Source organism: Delphinapterus leucas, chromosome 13 (genome assembly GCF_059928025.1).
Source record: "Delphinapterus leucas isolate spDelLeu-1000000601 "Yukka" chromosome 13, BTC_Dleu_Yukka2, whole genome shotgun sequence".
Lineage (NCBI taxonomy): Eukaryota > Metazoa > Chordata > Mammalia > Artiodactyla > Monodontidae > Delphinapterus > Delphinapterus leucas.
The window spans coordinates 62,157,684-62,177,582 of NC_143141.1; the positions used below are offsets into that span (position 1 = coordinate 62,157,684).

The 19,899-nt window shown below is 42.3% G+C and overlaps 1 protein-coding gene across 13 annotated transcripts in view; it reads left to right on the forward strand.

Moving 5' to 3' along the window:
* SLC8A1 (solute carrier family 8 member A1) overlaps nt 1-19,899 on the forward strand; it is a 360,075-nt gene that overhangs the window by 287,801 nt on the left and 52,375 nt on the right. For all 13 annotated transcript variants that reach the window (XM_089923245.1, XM_089923246.1, XM_089923243.1 and 10 more), the window contains one exon: nt 12,501-12,776. In XM_089923245.1, coding sequence (XP_089779371.1) covers nt 12,501-12,776 — 276 coding nt within the window. The remainder of the gene's footprint in view (nt 1-12,500; nt 12,777-19,899) is intronic.

Sequence of the window (19,899 nt, forward strand, 5' to 3'; positions counted from 1 at the left end):
TGGGAATGATTCAGCGTTTTTATTTGTAAGCCTGGAGTCACATCTCTAATGTGGTTTGGAGGAGAGGCAGCAGCTCAGCTCTGCAAACAATGCACCATCACTGGATCCAGTAGCTCTTTTGTTGGCTTCGGTTGCTGCGATGTGAATACAGTTTTAGTTGTTGCTTCCAAATCAATGCACGAGGTATTGAGGGGGGTTTCATCCCAAGGCGGGAGCCTTGGTACACTGTTTCCAGTGGGGGAAACATTTCAGCATAATCCAGCGAGGTGGAAGGAGGAGAAAACATAACCAATCCCCCCCAAAACACACACACACACACACACACACACACACACACACACACAGGTGGAGGAGCCTTGTGAAAGTGACTTGCAGCATTAATTCTTGCTGTTAACAGGCTTCTGTCTTGATAAAAACCTTGTCATTCTGACTCCTGCAGTGAAAAGCCACTTGCCTGGACCAACAGGCTTTGACAAAACCCAACAGCCCGTGCCTCTCTCCTGCCTTGCCTGTGCCTGTTCACATCTGGCTGGGTGTTGTCTCTTCTGTCCTGAGAAAGCATCTTAGACCAGAATCCTGGTGCAAACCTGAAAAGGAGCTTACTGATCAGCTGGTCCAACCTTGCTTTTTTTTAATAAACAAGAAGCTGAGACCAGAGAGGGAAAGAATTTCCTCCAAGGTCACACAGAGCCTGTTTCAGAATCCAGGGTACTTGCTACACCACATAGCACCGCTCTTATTATTCTTTCCAAGTTGGCATTTATGGAACCAGCACCTTTGCCCTTATTCCATGCCTGTCCCCTGATGTCACCTAAGGACCTCTGGGTTTCTTGATGACGTAATGCTTCAGGATTAAGCGAAGCAAAGACCACAACTTTCTTGGGCCAGCAGTTTAGCAGCATTCGAAGAAGTGAATGGCCCTGCTCTTGATGAATAGTTGTTTTGTGTTCACACCAGCCTCACACGGCAACCCTGTGCAGTAGGTATTCAGGAACCTGTTTATGAGATGGGGAAACAGAAGTTGGGATTCACACTTGACCCATAGGTTCTGGTTCCAAGGTTGGTGCTCTTTCCACCTTGTCACACTTGTGCATCCCAGAATCTAATGCCCGTAGGCCACAAGCTTATTACTTTTATTCCTCGTACTTTGCTCTTGCCTCAGGGCTTGTGCATAAGTTTTTTCCCCTGCATGGAAGGCTTTCCCTCCATGTCCGGATGTTCTCAGCATTAAGGTCTCAGCTCACGGGTCACCACCTCAAAGGACTTTCTGTACAACCCAGTCACTCTTTATTATACTATCTGACTTCAGAGTCTTCAGAGCCCAGATCAACATCTGAAATGATGTTTGTTCATTTGTTTTACTTGATTACTATCAATCTCTCCTTACTAGAATGGACATTTTATGGGGTCTTATTTGTTTGCAGTTTCAATGCCTAGAACTGTACCTGACATGTAAATGATGAATAAATATTCACTGCAGATACGAATGGTACAAATAAAGTTACTCTTTTAACCACTGCATTCCCTTTGAAGAAGAGGTTTATTGGTTATTTTACTAGGGATATTGGTTCAGGTTAGAGGTTCAGCCTAGGCTTATGGGACAAAACAGTGACCTGAAATACTTTTAGAGATCAGACCTATAGACATAACAGCATTTTCTCCATGCCTTAACCAAATAAGGAAAATAGGCCACAGACATTGATAATGAGAGGGGAGAGGATATTTTAAAGATGCTTTATATTAAAGAAAAGCATCGAACAGCTCCATTACAGGATTTTTTTTTTTTACGAGAGATGAAAAATCCACTGACGAACAGACAAATCTGATTGTCAACACCCACCTTAGGCAGCCTACCCTTTAAAGGAAGTGTTCACGTGCAGTCAGGGAACAGGATGCTCCATCTGAATTCCACTAAGGAGCTAATCTTCTTGTCCAAAACCGATTTCACTACATATAAGATTCTCACTTCTCTTAAAAAAAGTCTCGGGCTTCCCAGGTGGCACAGTGGTTGAGTCCGCCTGCTGATGCAGGGGACACAGGTTCGTGCCCCGGTCCGGGAAGATCCCACATGCCGCAGAGCGGCTGGGCCCGTGAGCCATGGCCGCTGAGCCTGCACGTCCGGAGCCTGTGCTCCACAACGGGAGAGGCCACAATGGTGAGAGGCCTACGTACCGCAAAAAAAAAAAAAAAAGTCTCATTTATCTTTTCAACAGCACCAAAGAGAAAGTTGGTTGAGGCTAGCCTTTGTTTCCAGGAGATGAATCTGTCAGGTGCCCAAGAACATGGAAATCATCAAAGCCTCTTTGCTGTCAGTGCAGAGCCCTGTTTACTGGCAACTCAGTGAAAATCACAACAGAGAGAAGGGACCAGGGACGAGCAGATGAGGTGCACCCTGAATGATTGCAGTCACTTTGTATTGTGCAAACCGAGGCCATGATGAGATTTCTAGATACCCCACTTTCATCACCAGTTTGCTGGCAGATCAACTCACAAACCCCATGATCAGAAGAAAGTCCCTTCAAGTGGTCCTGAGACCAGGAAAGCAGTCACAAAGCAGGGGAGTTGTCTTTGCCCAAGAGCTATCTAGAGTCCATTCCATTCTCTGTGCAGAGACTGATGTTTGCCACAGTATGAAGAAGATCCCACTTCCCCCCAGGGCTGACATAAACCACTAGTAGAGGATTTTCCCAAAGAGTAAAAGAAAACCAGACTCTTTAGGAAGAAGAAAGGAAGTAGGGTCATCCGTTCATTCCCTGAAAGAGCCTTCAATATTTTATACACGGTAGCATATGAAGGGGTTTATTTTAAGGAGGTAGGTTATTTCCCAATTACACTTTTCATAAAGTAATGTCAGATGAGCTTAGATTTTTATCAGATTGGATTGTTGCTGGACAAACCACAGAGATTTTTTTCTCTGGGAAAAATGGGTCAAGTAATTGCAATAAAGTGAAAGAGTTTAAATCTCATAAGCAAGTCACTTAAACTGTGAGCCTTCGTTTCTTCATCTTTAAAATGGAGAAAATAATACCTACTTTACCAGATTGCTGGGAGATTAAGTGGAATGTGTGTATTGACCCATATGCACGAAGGTAGTTAGGCACTTAGTAAGTGAATCTGAATTTATAGTTTAATCGCAGCAGCATCTTAAGAGAATCTAGATCGTCTTTGTGCTCCTCTGCATGTGGGGCAACCTTTGATACACATCTACCGTTTATATAAATTTCAACATTTTCCTAGGACATAATGTTGATTTTTGTTGTTGTTGACAATTACAGGGTTATTGCTGCCCAAACAGTTCCTCCAAGGCTCAGCTTCCCACACTCCAGGAGGCTAATTCAGACACAGCTGCTGGTATTTACAAAGAGTTATCAGAGCCCTCGGTCCAGTCTTGGAATCTAGTGTGCCCACATACTACCCACTTTAACTAAACCATCTAAACTAGCAGGAGGCATCTACACTTGCTGAGTATCACTTCTACTTTTTGGAGGTTTATTTCTTAGGTGCTCCAGTCTGCAGGCAAGATGCTTCTTTATTGCAAGAGCCTGAAATTCTGTCAATCCTACAATCAATAAAGGGTAAGAGGACCCTCTGAATTTCAAGACTCAGCCTGACTTGGAGTGATTTTGCAAAAATAAAGCTTGGGGCAAAAACCACATGTGACTAATTCTGTCAGCCCACAGTCATTTAGGAGCCCTCAGCTCACATAGAGGAATTCTTTAAAAAGAAAGAGGCTAAGCAATCGAGTTTCAGCTTTAAACTGATTCATTTGGCTAATAATCAAACTTGCATGGAGCTAGAACTCCTTAGTGGATCCGTTTTTCATTTTGACAGTGGCTACATTTGCTGAGAAATATTTCTGTCACGTTAGATATTTCTTGTGCTGTGTTAACCATCCTAACAAGGTCCATAATGACCTAAACTATTAAGCATTCTGTTCTTTGTGGAAAATTTCACCCAGGGGTTCATTTGTTTCCAACAGGGTTGAAAGTTATGCACAGAGAGTGAGCTGCCTTCAAGTGTCCCTTTCAGGATTGTCACATATCACGTTTCCTTAACCGCCCAAGTATGGAGTGAAAGTAGCACTGGTCCTGTGGGGCAGAATGGCCCATAGCTATCTAAGTAGATGGTGGGGATGATTAACGGGGCCTGTATAGGTGTCCTCTCCCTCTAAGAACAGGCCAGAAGTTCAAGTCACAAAGCCACAGCAGTCTCGAACTCATATTTCTTACAACATGATGTTGATATCCAATGCATCTCTCCAAGGAAATAGAATGAAAACTAGAGATCAGTCAAGTCGTCTCTAGAATAAAGGACATACTCCTAGCCGTGGGTGTCTAGGCACAGTGGATTTTAGGCGTGGGGTCTCCACACTAATTCTGATCCCCACGACTTAGTAAAGACGGGCCTCTTGATATATGACCAGGCTTGCTCTCAGGCCTTTGGCTGCAGGGGACGAGGGCAGTGAGACTAGAGACCATCAGAAGGGCCCACAGCCCGCCACCCCCAAGGATAACTAGCCACACCAAGAGACTTTGTCATAATCCAAATACATTTTAAAGAAGGCTTCAAGAATGACACTTCTTAGAAAGAACTGGTATGCTATCAAGGTTCGAGTTGTCTCATGACAGAGTTTTACATGGATTGAAAAGACAGTAAGTAATCACTTCTTTTAATCACTTCCTATTAAGGATAGGTGAAAGGTTGTACAATTGTGTCCCCCAAAATCAATTACGCTAGTGTGGAAAATGGAAGATATGACCTAGAAATGTCTTTGGAAGAGTGGATTGTTGGTGTTGGTTTACTCGTATGACAATGTGTGATGTCAGCCCAACGTGTTCATTAACAAAAGTGCCCAGAATGAGGATGGCAAAAGTCCTTCCCCGGTGCAGGCAAATAAGCGCCTCTTGGAGTTGCATTCAGCTCCACGCACTGCATTCTAAAAAAGAAGGCTGTGTACTTGTCAGTCCCAAACTCCCAATCTATCCCTTCCCCCTACCCTTCCGCGTAGACGCTGCCCTATTTAAAATAGGTAACCAGCAAGGACCTACTGCATAACACAGGGAACACTGCTCAGTATTCTGTAATAAGCTAAGTGGGAAAAGAATTTGAAAAAGAATAGATACATGTATGTGTATAACTGAATCACTTTGCTGTACACCTGGAACTAACACAACATTGTTAATCAACTAGACTCCAATAGAAAATAAAAATTAAAAAAAGAAGAAGAAGCAGACTGCTCAGAGGAGCATGGCCAGACTGAACTTGGAGCGAGGACTGAGGGTGAAATGAGAGGAGCCAGCATCAAGTACCTGAAGGAATGTCATGTGGAACACGATTAAACTTACTCCACATGGCTTAAGGAATGAGACCCGGACAAATGAATGGACTACCAGCCCAAGCTGACAGCCAGAGCTGTTAAACTGTGCATTGTGAGACTATGAACTCCCTAATAGCTGAGACTCTCAAGTGTGGCATGGGTGACTATTTGGCAAAGAGATTTTAAAGAAATTCACATTAAACGGGGAGCTGACATGGGCAGGTTCCGAAACCCTTCCAGTGCTTTAAGTTCAGGTATTTTTCTAATCCCCACACATTTCATTTGATAGAAGCAAATGTCTGTATTCTTTCCCTGTGCTTTGGCAACTCATAGATCTAGAAATTTGAGTGAATTATGTTTTGAGATCTCTGTTGATAAGGAATTATCTTGCAATATACTTGGAAGAAAAGTTGCTGACATCTTCTACTTTGCATCAGAGAATAAGTATTTGGCCAAAAAGTTCGCTTGGGTTTTTCTGTCAGGTGAACAAAAATTCATCAGTTGAATCAGTTCTCAGTTTGTTCTCTTAAAATTAGAAGGGGTAAATTAGCTGATTGCTAAAGTTTCTTTCATTTAAAATATTTAGTAATTTTGTAAGAACCTTTGAATAAGAGAAATGGAAATATACAACAGAAGAGTAGAACTTGATTTATAATTATTGTATATCGGGTTGCAAAAAAAAAAAAAGTGATAGCTATGGAAGAGAAAGCCCATTCAGTAACAAATTAGCTTGTTAATCTGTTTGAAGAGAACAAATCTTTGTGCTCAGAAACTAAAGAGAAACAAAATCAAATCAACCACACAGGAAAAAAGGAATAAAATTTCAGAAAGAAATTATGCCCAAAACAATGTCTACAGAATGAAGAAAACCACTGTAGTGATCTACCTTCATGGTTATTGATTTGTATATTACATGAGGCTGCTGAGTAACACTTATTGGGCTTAGAAGATCTCATGAAGGCAGTGTGGTTGCCCACAAATATCATCCTAAATCCATCGTGTAATGCTCCCGGAAAGCATTCTGATCGTTCTCATTATTCTCATAGTTGGAGGATAGTCTTGCAAAATAAAAATGGACTAATTATAAATAAATGAATATCTAGAAGGAATTGAAAGTCAGTTTCTCCGATTAACAAGATTCTCTAAACTGCTTTCCATTACAGAGTTGTGATAATTTAGGCCAGTTTCCCAAATTCTAGAGTGAAGAGCTAGATGCAAACCAGGATGTTTGATTCAAATGGTTGGCCTTTGACGACTGGAAATGAAAATAACTTGCCACACTCTAGAGATTCAACATCAGCCATAACCATGATGCTCTCCCTTACTGTATTGTCTTGTCTCGGGGGTTTAGTTGGTCCCCAGGAACTCGAGAAACAGCATATGGCTGACTGCCAAAAACATATCATAGCTAGAAAATAAATTAGAAGACAAACATTACTGATGCTGCAACATCATTTTTACAGTCCTACAAAGAGACAACATTGCATTTCTATAGCATGGGGCATCAGAAGAATTCTCAGGTTCAAACTTTGAATCAGTGTGTGACGATCGATGCTGTAGTCCTCAACTTGCGTCAACAAGACATCATGGGAAGTAAAATGTTCCCTGGGCTGTTAGATCAAATCCCAACTCAGCCACTTACTGACTGTGTCATTATTTTAGAAAGTCACTTAACATCTCTGAACTTCATCTGTACGATGGGATTTATGATGCGGTTACTGTAGGGATTAAATAAGATCAGGTATGTGAAAAAAGTTAGCTCAGTGTCTGACATTTAGTAGACACCCCATCATGTTCTCTCCCTCTGTTCCTTTCTTCCTTTTTTCTTCTTAAAACCAAGCAGCTCGGGGAAGCTGTAGTGGTAACGGCTCATTCAAACAGAATATAGATTCTGTGCAATCAAGATACTCAGATCATATTGATTTACTGCCTTTCTTCTGACAAATAACAATGATGGAATATGGCACATCTGTCTGTAAAGGGGTTTGCAGTTTTACAAAGGACTTGGACATTTCCACTCCTGGTCCTTACAATAGCTCTGTGATGTGGGATTTAGGAAACTCTTCTGATGAAGAATTGAGGCCCAGGAAGGTCAAGTGTCTTGCCCCCAAACAAGCTATTAGAACCAGAAATTGACTTAAGTCTTCAGACCCAAATGTCCATTACACCCCAGCAGCCTCTATTTCTAGTTCTTAAAGTTCTCCCTGAGGCCAAACCCTGAGCATCTCTACAAATTAACACCTGGTTTACTTTAGCTGCTGTGTACTCTGCAGGTGCCAAGCCCAGGGATTGCCTTTCTTGATCAATTAATTGTGCTGACAATGCCTTTGTTCTCATGCTCCAGAGTAGGGCCAGGGCAAGTACCATTATATCAGTAGTTGAAGGGATGCTCTGTCTACTCTCTGTGATTTTAATGATTAGACTACTTTTGTAGTTATATTTAGGAAATCCAGTATGAATCAAGGAAACCATTTAAAAAGCCATGGGAGGGATTAATCAAATACAGCTTGTTTGTTATCTTCCCATTGCTGAAATCCATAAAGCTGAAAAGAAGGATTCTGGGATAAGAGGGTCCTTTGTTTGGGATCCTATAAAAGGAAACCCACCAACCTGCCTGTTTCTTTGCTAATACAGAAGAGAGACTTGAAAGAATTACACAGCATCCAGTAACCCTGAGCTGGCAAACATACCAGCAAATTACTCTCATCTCTACCATCACATAAAAGATGCTCCAGGTGTGTGTGTGTGTGTGTGTGTTTAATGCTCCACTGCTCTTTGCAAGGAGCACACTTTTAAGTATAGTCCAGGTGGTGATGAATGAACATAATATTTCTTTGTCCTTCTCCAAGACAAGGTAATTGTGCCTCATACATGGCAGTCAGGGGTCATTTTTAATATTTAAATAACATCTGAGTGGGAGATTAAAATTTATAAAGAGCAGTGAGATACCAGGAAAAAGATGGGAAGCCACTTCTACTTTCAAATGCAATAAAACAGATGGGCCTCCCAGTCCAGACTTAAGCATTAAGATGTTTAATATTCCTTATAATGTTGGAAGCCTACAGAAGGAAATTCTCCCTCTCTCTCTCTCTCGCATGCACACACACACACATTTTGCATTGTACACTTACAAGTCATAAAGTTAATTCCAGAGGGCAATATTAGATTTTGTTTTTAAAAACCGAGAATGTCACCTTAGGACCCAGCATCTTGACCAAGTAATTAAATAATGATGGGGAAACGCAGTAACAATCCTAAGTGGAGGAAAATAATGATAACTACCATGCTAATCATTACCTTGAAATATCCTCAAACACTTTGCAGAAATGATCTAATTATTCCCTTGCACATCCCTCATGGGAAAGGGGTTATTATTTCCATCTTGAAGACAAATACAACATCTACTCTCAATTTATGTGTCATTTCTTCTCAGAAGCTTCATTATTTGTTTTCTTGTTCGTCTCCACAGTATGAGACTTGGACACCCCAAATTAAGTAATTTTGTAGAGTTAGAGGCAGAATAATCTGTGTTTCTATGAATGATTGATTAAAATCTAGTGTTTTCCAAACTGTTTTAATCATACCCCCTATGAAATGATAAAATATTTACAAATAGAGATATTTTGAAGGATCAGATACAAAATAAATATAACTAGAAAGTCTAGTGCTTTTTTTGAGCTTTCCTGGGGTACATGCAGTCCCCCCTTTGGGCTGGGAAGCAGGGAGAAAATGAGGTAGAGAAATCATTAGCATGGTCCTCTTCTTCCTACCCCCCTCAAACAAGGACTGACAATTGCAGCTCTCACAGTGAGTTCCACCTGGAGCTCAAGTGGAGGGTAAAAGGGAAATGGGAAGAAAGGTGAAAGAAGTGAAACTGGGAGTCAAATCCATTTCACCTGCCCTCACTAATCAAGGCCATTTTGAGACTTGCAGGTCCTCCAAGTAGCTTAAACCATAAGATGTTGGCCCAAGTTGTTTTAGGAACTTGGAGTCAGCTGTGTCTAGTTGGAACTGAGCTGGTTAAGACTGGGTGGGACCGCTGACCCTCCAACTGGGCATGCGCGGGTGCTCGCTTAGTGACGTTTGAACGTGCTTAGTTACGCCTGCGCAGAGCCAAGATTACCACACCTTTTTCCAATCGCCTTTCCCCATGCTCCCCACACCCCAGACCACTCTGCTTCTTTATTCGTCATCCCATAAATACCCGGAACCCTCTGCTTTCATAGAGGGAGCTTTGAGGTTTGTTCTCCCATCTCTTTGCTTGGCTGCCTTGGGGAAAAACCCTCTCAGCGTTTTGGCTTGCTGTGCCTGGGACAAAACGAACCTGGTTCAGTAACAGAAGGAAAAAAGAAGAAATGGAAGGAAACAAGAAAGGAGTAAGTAATAGAAACACTGAGTGGCTCTTCCTATATGTCAGTGCTATGCCATAGGATGCTTCCAAAGGGGCTGTACTAATTTGCTAGGGTTGCCATAGCAAAATACCCCAGACTGGGTAGCTTAAACAATAGAAATGCGTCTTCTCAGTTCTGGAGGATAAAAGTCCAAGATCATGGTTTTGGCAGGTTCTGCTTCTCCCAAGGCCTCTTTCCTTGACTTGGGGGAAGGAAGGGCCACCTTCTTGCTGCGTCCTCACGTGGTCTTTCCTCCATGTGCATGTGTCCCTGCTATCTCTCTGTGTCCCAATTCCCCCTTATAAGGACACCAGTCAGATTGGATAAAGGGCCACCCTAACAGCCCCGTTTTCATTTAAGCATCTTTTTGAAGGCCCTGTCTCCAAATACAGTCACATTCTTTGACTGGGGGTCAGGCTTCAACATGTGAATTTGGAGGAGATACAATTCAGTCCATAACGTGCTTTTACTTAAAAGCATCTTCTACTTTCAGGCACGGATGATATTAGAAATATGTAATAACCATACAGTGTGAGCACTGTAGGAAATGGTTGATTATAAACTGAGGCACACTAAAAGTTTGTAAGAGCTTATTTGAGCAAACATGGATTCACATCAGGCAGAATCAAACCAAAAGTGGTTAGGGGCACTCTGCCGTTAGGAGCTGGGAACAGTCTCTTATAGAGCAGACTCAGAAGTGAAGCAAGGAAACTGAGTGGCTCTAGCTTAAGCAGTTGCCTTACTTAGGAGAGCCTAGGTGGGCTGTTTGTGAATGTTGGTTCCTCGGTTTCATTTTCTCAGATACAAATGTATTTATAGGAATTGACTCTGGCTGAGGTTTCGCTTGCTTACATTCAGTTACTAAGGCGTTAGAGCCACTCCTGTCTAATGGCCTCCTTGGTCAATTACTTTAACATGGTCAACTAGTCTCTTTCACTCTAGTGTGTCACTCACTTTTCCATCAGCTGACCTGAGTCAAGTCCTCTACCTAGTTCGTTTCCAAAGGTGAGTCCATCGTCTGCTGAGGGCTTCTTCCCGAGAGCTTATTGGAGACCTTCCAGAGCCTCAAAGATGAGGCTACTTTCTCTGCAGATCCCCAAAGTTTATGTGCATAATAATTCTGACCGTGCACTCACTGAAGAGTGAACCATTGCCTCTTCTTTCGTCCTGTAAGATGACAAGTTACAAATCCAGACACTCCTCGTGTTTTGTGAGAGGCACTTTTCGCTCAAAGCTCCTCGGATTTAAGAGGGTTTCCCAGTTATGTGCTGCTCCAGAGGGCCTCACCAAGGAGTGTCTCATGAAGAGTACGCACGTTTGCCCCATGCTGGCAATCTAAGATTGGGCAGACAGCTGGGAAGTGTGACAGCCTCACCTGCTGCCAGCTGCATTGGTTGGAGGAAGTGGATCCCTAGTGACAAGGTTCGGGGAGGTGGTAGTGGTGAAACAAAGTCTCAAGGAGAAGTCCTTTCCAAAATGGCTACAAAACACGTAAATATATACTAGCCACCCCTTCAAGAAGAGGTGACATTCAGTAGCTCAATTTTAAAATATGTGAATGGGGATTATATCACATTGTAAATGAAGTTTCCATTTTAGAATACTATTAATTTCCTGGCTCCTTTAAGTAGTAAGCTTTGTGAATTTACTTGGCAACATTGTTATATGTGTGTGTGTTATGTAATTAAGTAGTTACATATGTGTATTATGTAATTAAGTAGTTACATAAAGTCAGTGGAAATTCATACATGCATGCACGTGCTGGAGATTAGACCAAACACTAAGGACACAAAAATGAACAAACTCCTGCCCTTGACAGGCTTGTGGTCAAATGGAGAAGGAAAGTGAACAGGCACAATCTAGAGACTGGTTCTCAAATTGAGCATGCATGAGAATCACCTGGAAGCCTTGTTCAAACACCTCCCACCTCACCCCCACTCCCCTAGTTTCTGATGCAGCGGGGCCAGAAATTTGCATTTCTGAAAAATTCCCTTGTGCTCCTGCCTCTGTTCAGGGACCACAGTGATCCAGTGTTAGCAGTGTTGAGCGGGGGGCTATGGAAGCCCCAAGAAGTTCCCAGAAAGCTGGAGGGCAAGGGGCGGGAGGGTGGTGGTCAGGGGAAGTTTCACAGGGGCAGTGATTTTTTTTTTTTTTTTAAAGGATAAGGAGGGAGGGATTAGGATATGCCAAGCACGTTTAGTTCTAAAGGACAAAAGTAGGAGAAAGTACATTACATACAGTGTTTTAGAAAATGCAAATAATTCCATTTGGCTGGGATGAAGTTTGAGTTTGAAGTAGTTGCAGGCGATGAAGCTGGAGGGCCCTGTTAGAACATGGTCCTATACAGGATCATATGGCCATGAATCCCCAGAGCCAGACTCCAAGCTGGAAGGAAAGAATCCTGGTAGAAGAACTGTCAGTCATCTTTCATTAAAGGAGGCTTCCTTCCAAGCCTGGCACACGACTTTCCTGCCTTTGGGGAGAAATCCTTTTCATTTCTATGAAATGACAATACTCACGGGAGGTGACGTGGGAGTAGAAAGTATGTGTTGATTGCATGTAACCGGAACTGGTTGGGGCTTAAGGTTTTGCTATTGATCTGTGAACCACAGCGAGGGGGCATGTCAGTACTTTAATAATGACTTGGTTGATTATGATTGACTCTTGGAAAACCCAAAGCTTCACCCACCTCTCAAGGGAGGGCCAACAGGCCTAGGAAGGAGAAAGTGGGAGAGAGGAAAACCCTGATAGCACAGATTTTGATGAAATATTCTTCATTCCTTTCTCTCTAGGGGAAGATGATGACGACGATGAATGTGGGGAGGAGAAGCTGCCCTCCTGCTTCGATTACGTGATGCACTTTCTGACTGTGTTCTGGAAGGTTCTCTTCGCCTTCGTCCCCCCTACAGAATACTGGAATGGCTGGGCATGTTTCATCGTATCCATCCTCATGATTGGCCTACTGACGGCTTTCATCGGAGACCTGGCTTCCCACTTTGGCTGCACCATCGGCCTGAAGGATTCGGTGACCGCGGTAGTGTTCGTCGCGCTTGGAACCTCAGTGCCAGGTAATGAATACATCCCTGTGTGATTCCCCCAGGAGTGGAAGCCCATTTGCTTTCTTGACCCTTTTGTTCCTACAATTTCAAGTGCCGTGCTAACAAACCAGGCCTATGAAAGACAAAAGCCCAGAGCTGTGCATAATGTCACTGCCAGAACATCATCATGGCATTTCTCAAGGTTAGAAAGCTGGTCAGTATCATCATGACAGGTTAGCATTCCCAGAGGGCCTGCCTGCACGGAGAGCAGATTGATTTGATGGATAGTTTGATAGGTCAGCTTCCCATTACAATTAGAACTTTCAAAAACACAACTACAGAATTATCTTCAAGAACAAAATTTCTGTCTTCTACGTATTTAGTCAAGTTTGGATGAAGCGCTGTATTTGTTGGGTAACTAAGATAAATACTTAAGACCTGATGATTCTCTTGACCCAAACATTAATGGGAGTAAATAGAAAACAGACATGGATCAGAACAGGAAAAAGTTATCCTGAGCAAAATAAGCAGGCCAGGTGGACATCCCTTCATGCATTCCCGCTAAGCTGAATTTTTCTTCCAGCCTGCAACTGTAGCTCGTTATGTGTACTCGCTCTTCTAAGTAAGACCTCGTCCTCCTGAACATAACATTGAGAGCAGTAATTTTCAAACTTTGATGGGCATCAGAATTACCTGGGAGTTTGTTTTTAAAAATGCAAATGCCTGAGACCCACAGCCAACCTATGGAGTCAGAAGGTCTAAAGAAGGGCCCAGAAATGTGTGCTGAGCTCACAGGTGATTCTGATACACATCAGAGCTTATTGTAACTGAAGTTCTGGACCTACTTCCCATCGCTAGTTGACCTCTTGACAGATGTGTAGTCTCAACTTAGAGCAACAAGACTTGCATCTCTACCAACAGAAGGTCAATGACAAGGGTTGCAGTGGGCTTGGGAAAAGGCAGGAATTGAGGGGAAATACAGCCCTGCGGATGGTGCCGTTCCTCTCCCACTTTCCCACTTTGCCACAGCCTTAATGAAAATGCTGTGACTTCTATTAACACTTGCCATAGTTGGCAACCTGGCTTTTGAGTCTGAAAGCAAGCACAGTTTAAACCATGTGTCTCTTGACTGAAATCACTGGCTGTTCTTCTCAGATATTCATTATCTCAGTGACTATGGATAGATTACTTCTCTGAGCCTCGGTTTCTTCATTTATGAAATAGGGACAACCAGATTAACTTGCAGGATCAGGGTAAGGATTGGAGAAAACGCCTATAAAAATATATAGCTAGGAAAGCATCTGGGACGTGGAATTCAATAAAAGAGCAGCTCTTGTGATATGGTGTTGAATGGCTAAGGAGGATCTGACGAGTATGAATTTGGACGCCTCCCCCCTTGAGAAACGAAGGATGGATGAAAGGTCCAGATATATCCTGGTGAGCCGTGGCACATGGTGTATTACAACTGATCGACTGTTTAGGAGTCCTGATCATGCTGGGCCCAGCATGGTTTTGGGGGTCCAGCTGAGTTAATGGAGGAGCTGAGGGATTTCGAGAGTGTTCTCCCTCCCCGCCTTTGCAGGGCTGTGCGGAGTCGTCTGGTTGACTGGTGATCAACCGGGGTCGATTGATTCCCCCTCAACCCCAGCGGTGTTCCAACAGGTCTATATTTGGTCTTTATTTTTAACTTTTTCCCAAAATGACCAGAAATGTAGCAAGCAAGAGGAAAAACTTAAAAGTATTCGTATTAAGTTGCTTTGTTTAGAGAACAAGTATACAACCACAGGAACTAAGCATCATCGTTAGCCATGGCTCTATCAGAGGTTACTATAGGAAAATGTCTGGGGGAGCCTTCTTTCCTTAAGGCTTAAATCACTATCAAGCGGTGCTCAAGTTAGTACACACTCTCGGCCATGGGTTTAACGCTTGAGGAGAATGTGTGCAAATTATGGTAATGAAGGCAAACTTAGGTCTCACGACAGTTATCCAAAATTAGCCTGCCTTTCTGAAAAGTCAGCATCCGAAGTCAGATCCTACCGAATGCCTCTCTTGCTTTAAAAGGGATTTTAAAAATGTTTTCCCTACATGAAATCCTTGGGCCTGAAAATGTCTTGGGGTGTTTTTCTCTTTTTCTCAACTCGTCATACCAGTATCTCAAAGCTGGCTCCTTTTTCTATATACCAATCTGCCAAAATGGCTCTGTATCTCTTGTATTAATGAACTCTTTTGAACAGTATGGAAGCCGTATGATTAAAATCTCTTGTGTAACATGAAATGTGGATTACAGTGAACCTAGTGCTCGGAGTCATTTGTTCTGCCATTTAAAAGCAGCTCAGAACCCAGGTAGGGGTGTCAAGAGGTAAGAAAGCCTGTGGGATAATACAGCGAGTCATTAGTTGTCAAAATGGTTTCCCTACACTGCCGTAAATTCTTCCCATTGGGAAACAGATTTCTTTGCTCTGTTAGTGGGAGAATTCCTATAATTTGCTGCAGTATTAACTGTGTAGCATACTCCCCAAACAATATATTCACAGATAATCTCAGATGATCATATCTATATAAACCTCCCCCCGCCAAAAACGGCCAATTGTTCATTCAGCATCTTGTTCAATATTTCTGACTTTATTCTTCAACCCTGATGCTTCAGAGCATTGCTTTATTTTTTTTTTTTACATCTTTATTGGAGTATAATTGCTTTACAGTGGTGTGTTAGTTTCTGCTTTATAACAAAGTGAATCAGTTATACATATACATATGTTCCCATATCTCTTCCCTCTTGCGTCTCCCTCCCTCCCACCCTCCCTATCCCACCCCTCTAGGTGGTCACAAAGCACCGAGCTGATCTCCCTGTGCTATGCGGCTGCTTCCCACTAGCTATCTATTTTACGTTTGGTAGTGTATATATGTCCATGCCACTCTCTCACTTTGCCTCTTCAATAAGTGGTGATGGGAAAACCGGACAGGTACATGTAAAAGTATGAGATTAGAACACTCCCTAACACCATACACAAAAATAAGCTCAGAATGGATTAAAGACCTAAATGTAAGGCCAGAAACTATCAAACTCTTAGAGGAAAACATAGGCAGAACACTCTATGACATAAATCACAGCAAGATCCTTTTTGACCCACCTCCTAGAGAAATGGCAATAAAAACAAAAATAAACAAATGGGACCTAATGAAACTTCAAAGCTTTTGCACAGCAAAGCAAACCATAAACAAGAGCATTGCTTTATTATATTTCCTGACTTATCAGGGGGAAAAAAGATGCTATTGTTCTCAAGTGACGAAGCCCAGTTGCTATAGGCAGAAGAAAAAAGAGAACTAATTCTCTTCACTTACCCCTACCGTTCATCTGTATTGGTCCTGGGGCCCAGCTCTTTGTCTAGGCTGAAGTCTTGACAGTTTTCCTAAGGCAGAAGGGTTCCTGGCTAGTGTTTGGTAAACTGCTTCCTCCTGGAGGTGAGACTTAGATTCTTAGATTGTGATGGCCTTATGGGCATTGAAAACCTTCCCTATTAGTCCTCCTGCCTCAGGGCAGGATTCAATATCTATGTATCTCATTAATAGTATTTTTTTTTTTACCATATTCAAAATCTTGGAAAAAAGAGCTTATGACTTTGCAGGTGAGACAGAGCTTCTTCATACCAACTGGTAGTGAAATGTTCCATTATAATCTACTGGCAGAAAAGGACTCCTGACCACCCTCAGGTGTGCCTATAAGAGCTTAAAGACCCACAACTGTTAATAGAGGAACAGCCTCTTTGCCTGAATGGCCCTTCTACAGAGCCGCCTGTCTGGAGAAGAGAGGAACAGTCTCTTCCCACCTCTCAATGTTGGAGAGAGCCAGAGCCTGGTCCCCAGGCCTCTTCTTGGTCCATGCTCACCCCCTGGGCCATCATCCCAGTATCCAAGGCTTAAATGCCATCGATATGCCAGTGAGTACCCAATGTAGCTCCCCAGCCTCAACTTTTCCCTGCGTTCTAGATTCATATACCAACCGCCTTCCTATATCAAGGCTGGATGTGTAATTCACAGCTCAAAATTACCATATCCAAATAGAACTGTTGGCTTCTACTGCCCAGCTGCCTTATCCTTCAACCTAACCTATTCTTCCCATATCTCACCTTTCTCAGGAAAACAGTATTATCTACCCAGGTGTTCCTGATTCCTTTTTCCTCCTCCCCAGTGAATCCATTCATAACTCCTGCAGATCTCTCCTCTACAGTATATCTTGATCAGACCCACTTAGCTGTCTCTACCACAGCCATGCTAGTCTAGGCAGCCATTCTCTCTCATCTGATCCCTGCAGTAGCCCCCTAACTGTCTCCATGCTTCTGCTAGAGATTGTTTTAAGATGTAACTCAGACCACATTTCTCCTTACAGTTTTCCAAGGCTTCCTCTTTCACTTAGGATAAACTTCAAAAGCATAAATCTGGCTTACAAAGACCGAGTGATTTGGCCCCTTCCTGTGTTTCTGTTCTGTTTACCTCCTTGCCCACTGCTCTTCAGCCCCACTGGCCTTTTTCTTGTCCTTCATGCACCAAGTCCATTCCTTCCTCAGTGTTGTGCTAGCTGTCCAAAGTGCTCTTCCTCTTCATGTGCACAAGACTGGCTCTTTGTCTTCAATTATATCTCATCTTAAATGTCACCTATTCAAAGAGACCTTCCCTAACCACACGATGCAAAGTGGTCACCCAGTTTTCCTGTATTATATCACCCTATTTATAACTTTGTGGATTTTTTTGTTTATTTGTTTTGGAGTGTTATTATTGGCCAGCCCTCCTCACTGAAATGTAAGCTTCACGGGAGCAGAAACCTTGCCCTTTTCCACTGTTATATCCCTGGCCCCCAGAATGATGCCTAGCTAACACATAAGTAATGCAATTATGTTTGTGCATGTGTTTGTGTATGTGTATATTATAAATTAATGGACAATCATTTACACATGAGTATGAATTTGTTTGTCAGATTGCTTTCTTCCTAACACCTTGTAGATTCAGCTAAGAATTAAAGTTAGAATCAAGGGAGATGAACAGCTATTTCTATAGTGTAGCTTATTTTTGACGAGTAGAATATACCTGAGTAGGTTACTGTAGTAAGAACGGTCAAAACTAAACTTCAGAGCACTAAGAGTCTCAGAGCAGAAACATTTTTTTCTCATTCATAGTTGAGTCTATGGTGGGAACTGAGGAGGAAGATAGTGTTTTCCCTCTTCATTCTTTTCTCTCCTATAATCTCTGCTTCTAAGACCCAGAACTCAGTCCAGTGCTGTTAAAAACTTTAGGTATTCTTGGGGGCTTCCCTGGTGGCGCAGTGGTTGAGAGTCCGCCTGCCGATGCAGGGGCCGCGGGTTCGTGCCCCGGTCCGGGAAGATCCCACATGCCGCGGAGCGGCTGGGCCCGTGAGCCATGGCCACTGGGCCTGCGCGTCCGGAGCCCGAAAAACTTTAGGTATTCTCTGTGAAGTGCTAAATAGGCATTTTGCAGTAGCCAGTCATAGGTTCATAACCATGTTATTATCACATTGCTTCTCCGGAAAAACAGGCTCAAAATTCGAGGAACACTTCTAGCCCAGCCTTTTCTGTAGCAGGGACCACCTGTAATTGACATTCTTTTAGCACATAGTCATTTACTTGAGTAAAACTTGTGTGTATTAAGTCAAGACAAGCTTCTACGTCATATTCCAAATATGGATTTTTTTCTTTCATCTCTTGCTCCTTTTCAGTCAAGTCAAATAGAAGTAAGCGTTCCTCCTGAATTACAGAGGAAACTCCGAGATGTTGATGAGTTGGGAATAGTTTGACCTAAGTCCTGCCTTGGTCTTTCTCCATACATCTTGGTTGGGCTTGTGCCTGAAGCTCGCCTACTGCCCACTTTATCTTCCCTTTACTGGTTGTTTACTCTTGGGACTAGAACAGTTTAAAACTTGGGTATTCTAGGCTGCCCCTTAACCATTGGCATTGTCAGACTTCTGTTTGCTTGCAGTGTTTTGAATATGCTTTGAGTTCTGTCAAGTAGGAATTATTTCGCCCTAGATTTTAAGGCATGGAGGAGTAGGAAATAGACAATTTTAGGGGGCTTTCCCTATTTTGTATATGGAATCTCTTTAAAAAAATCTTTCTTTAGAGAAATTATATGTCATTTTTAAGTTACCACTTCCAGACCTCTATATACCATAGGAAATAACATGATATAAAACAGCCATACTAGCTGTTCACTTTGTTCTCTGATTGCAGTGTTGGTGAATATACACCAAGAGGGTATAGAAACGAACTTTAGAACTGAATTCAGGAAAGAGAACTTCTAACCATTATTCACTGTGTTGCTGGAATTAATTTCTTGACCCAGCCTTGCTTTTCTTGCCTACAAAATAGCCATAATAACCCATGGCAATTTAAAGAGTTGATGAGATTTAAGTAATACAGATTTCAGAGCACTTTGTAAACTGTAAGTTGGTATAAAATGCAAGAAATAATTATCATTATTTACACTGAGATCAACTCTCAAAATGCCAAAAAAGGAATAGAAACCATCAGAAAATGAGAATGAAAAGTTTTATGACCAGAGAAGGAAATTCTTTTAATTTATTACGTAGCTCCAACTGTGTGCTAGGCATAAATACCATTTGTACATTATACATTATTTATTATCTTGTTTAGGTTATATCATTAAGTTATTTGAAGTGACTTTCCCTCCTCCCAAGGTATTTTGGTCCCTTAGACCCATCTCCTGAAAATGAGATTTTTCTATCTGTTTGGCACTGTGCTTGAAAATATATTTGTTTTTGTAACAAAAAATTAGCAATTGATTCCTTTTCTTCAGTTTTCAATTTCCTGACTTCTAACACCTCTGAAAACGAAGATAGTCTAGAGTATGCTTAAGTAACATTTACTTACAACTTATGTCCTCCTGCTTCATCTCTAAGTGGATCCTGAAGTGATTTACATGGTTGCACAGGTTGTATGCTGCAATCTCAAGAGCTCAGCATCATCTAAATGATGCCCTGGAGCTGTACGGGGTACCACATCCATGGATGTGTATAGTGGTGGCCCTGTGTAAAGGCTACTTAACAGCATATAGGAGAGCGAGCACCAGTACATGAGAAAATTAAGGCTTATAGAGAAATGACTTGACCATATTTCATCCAAGT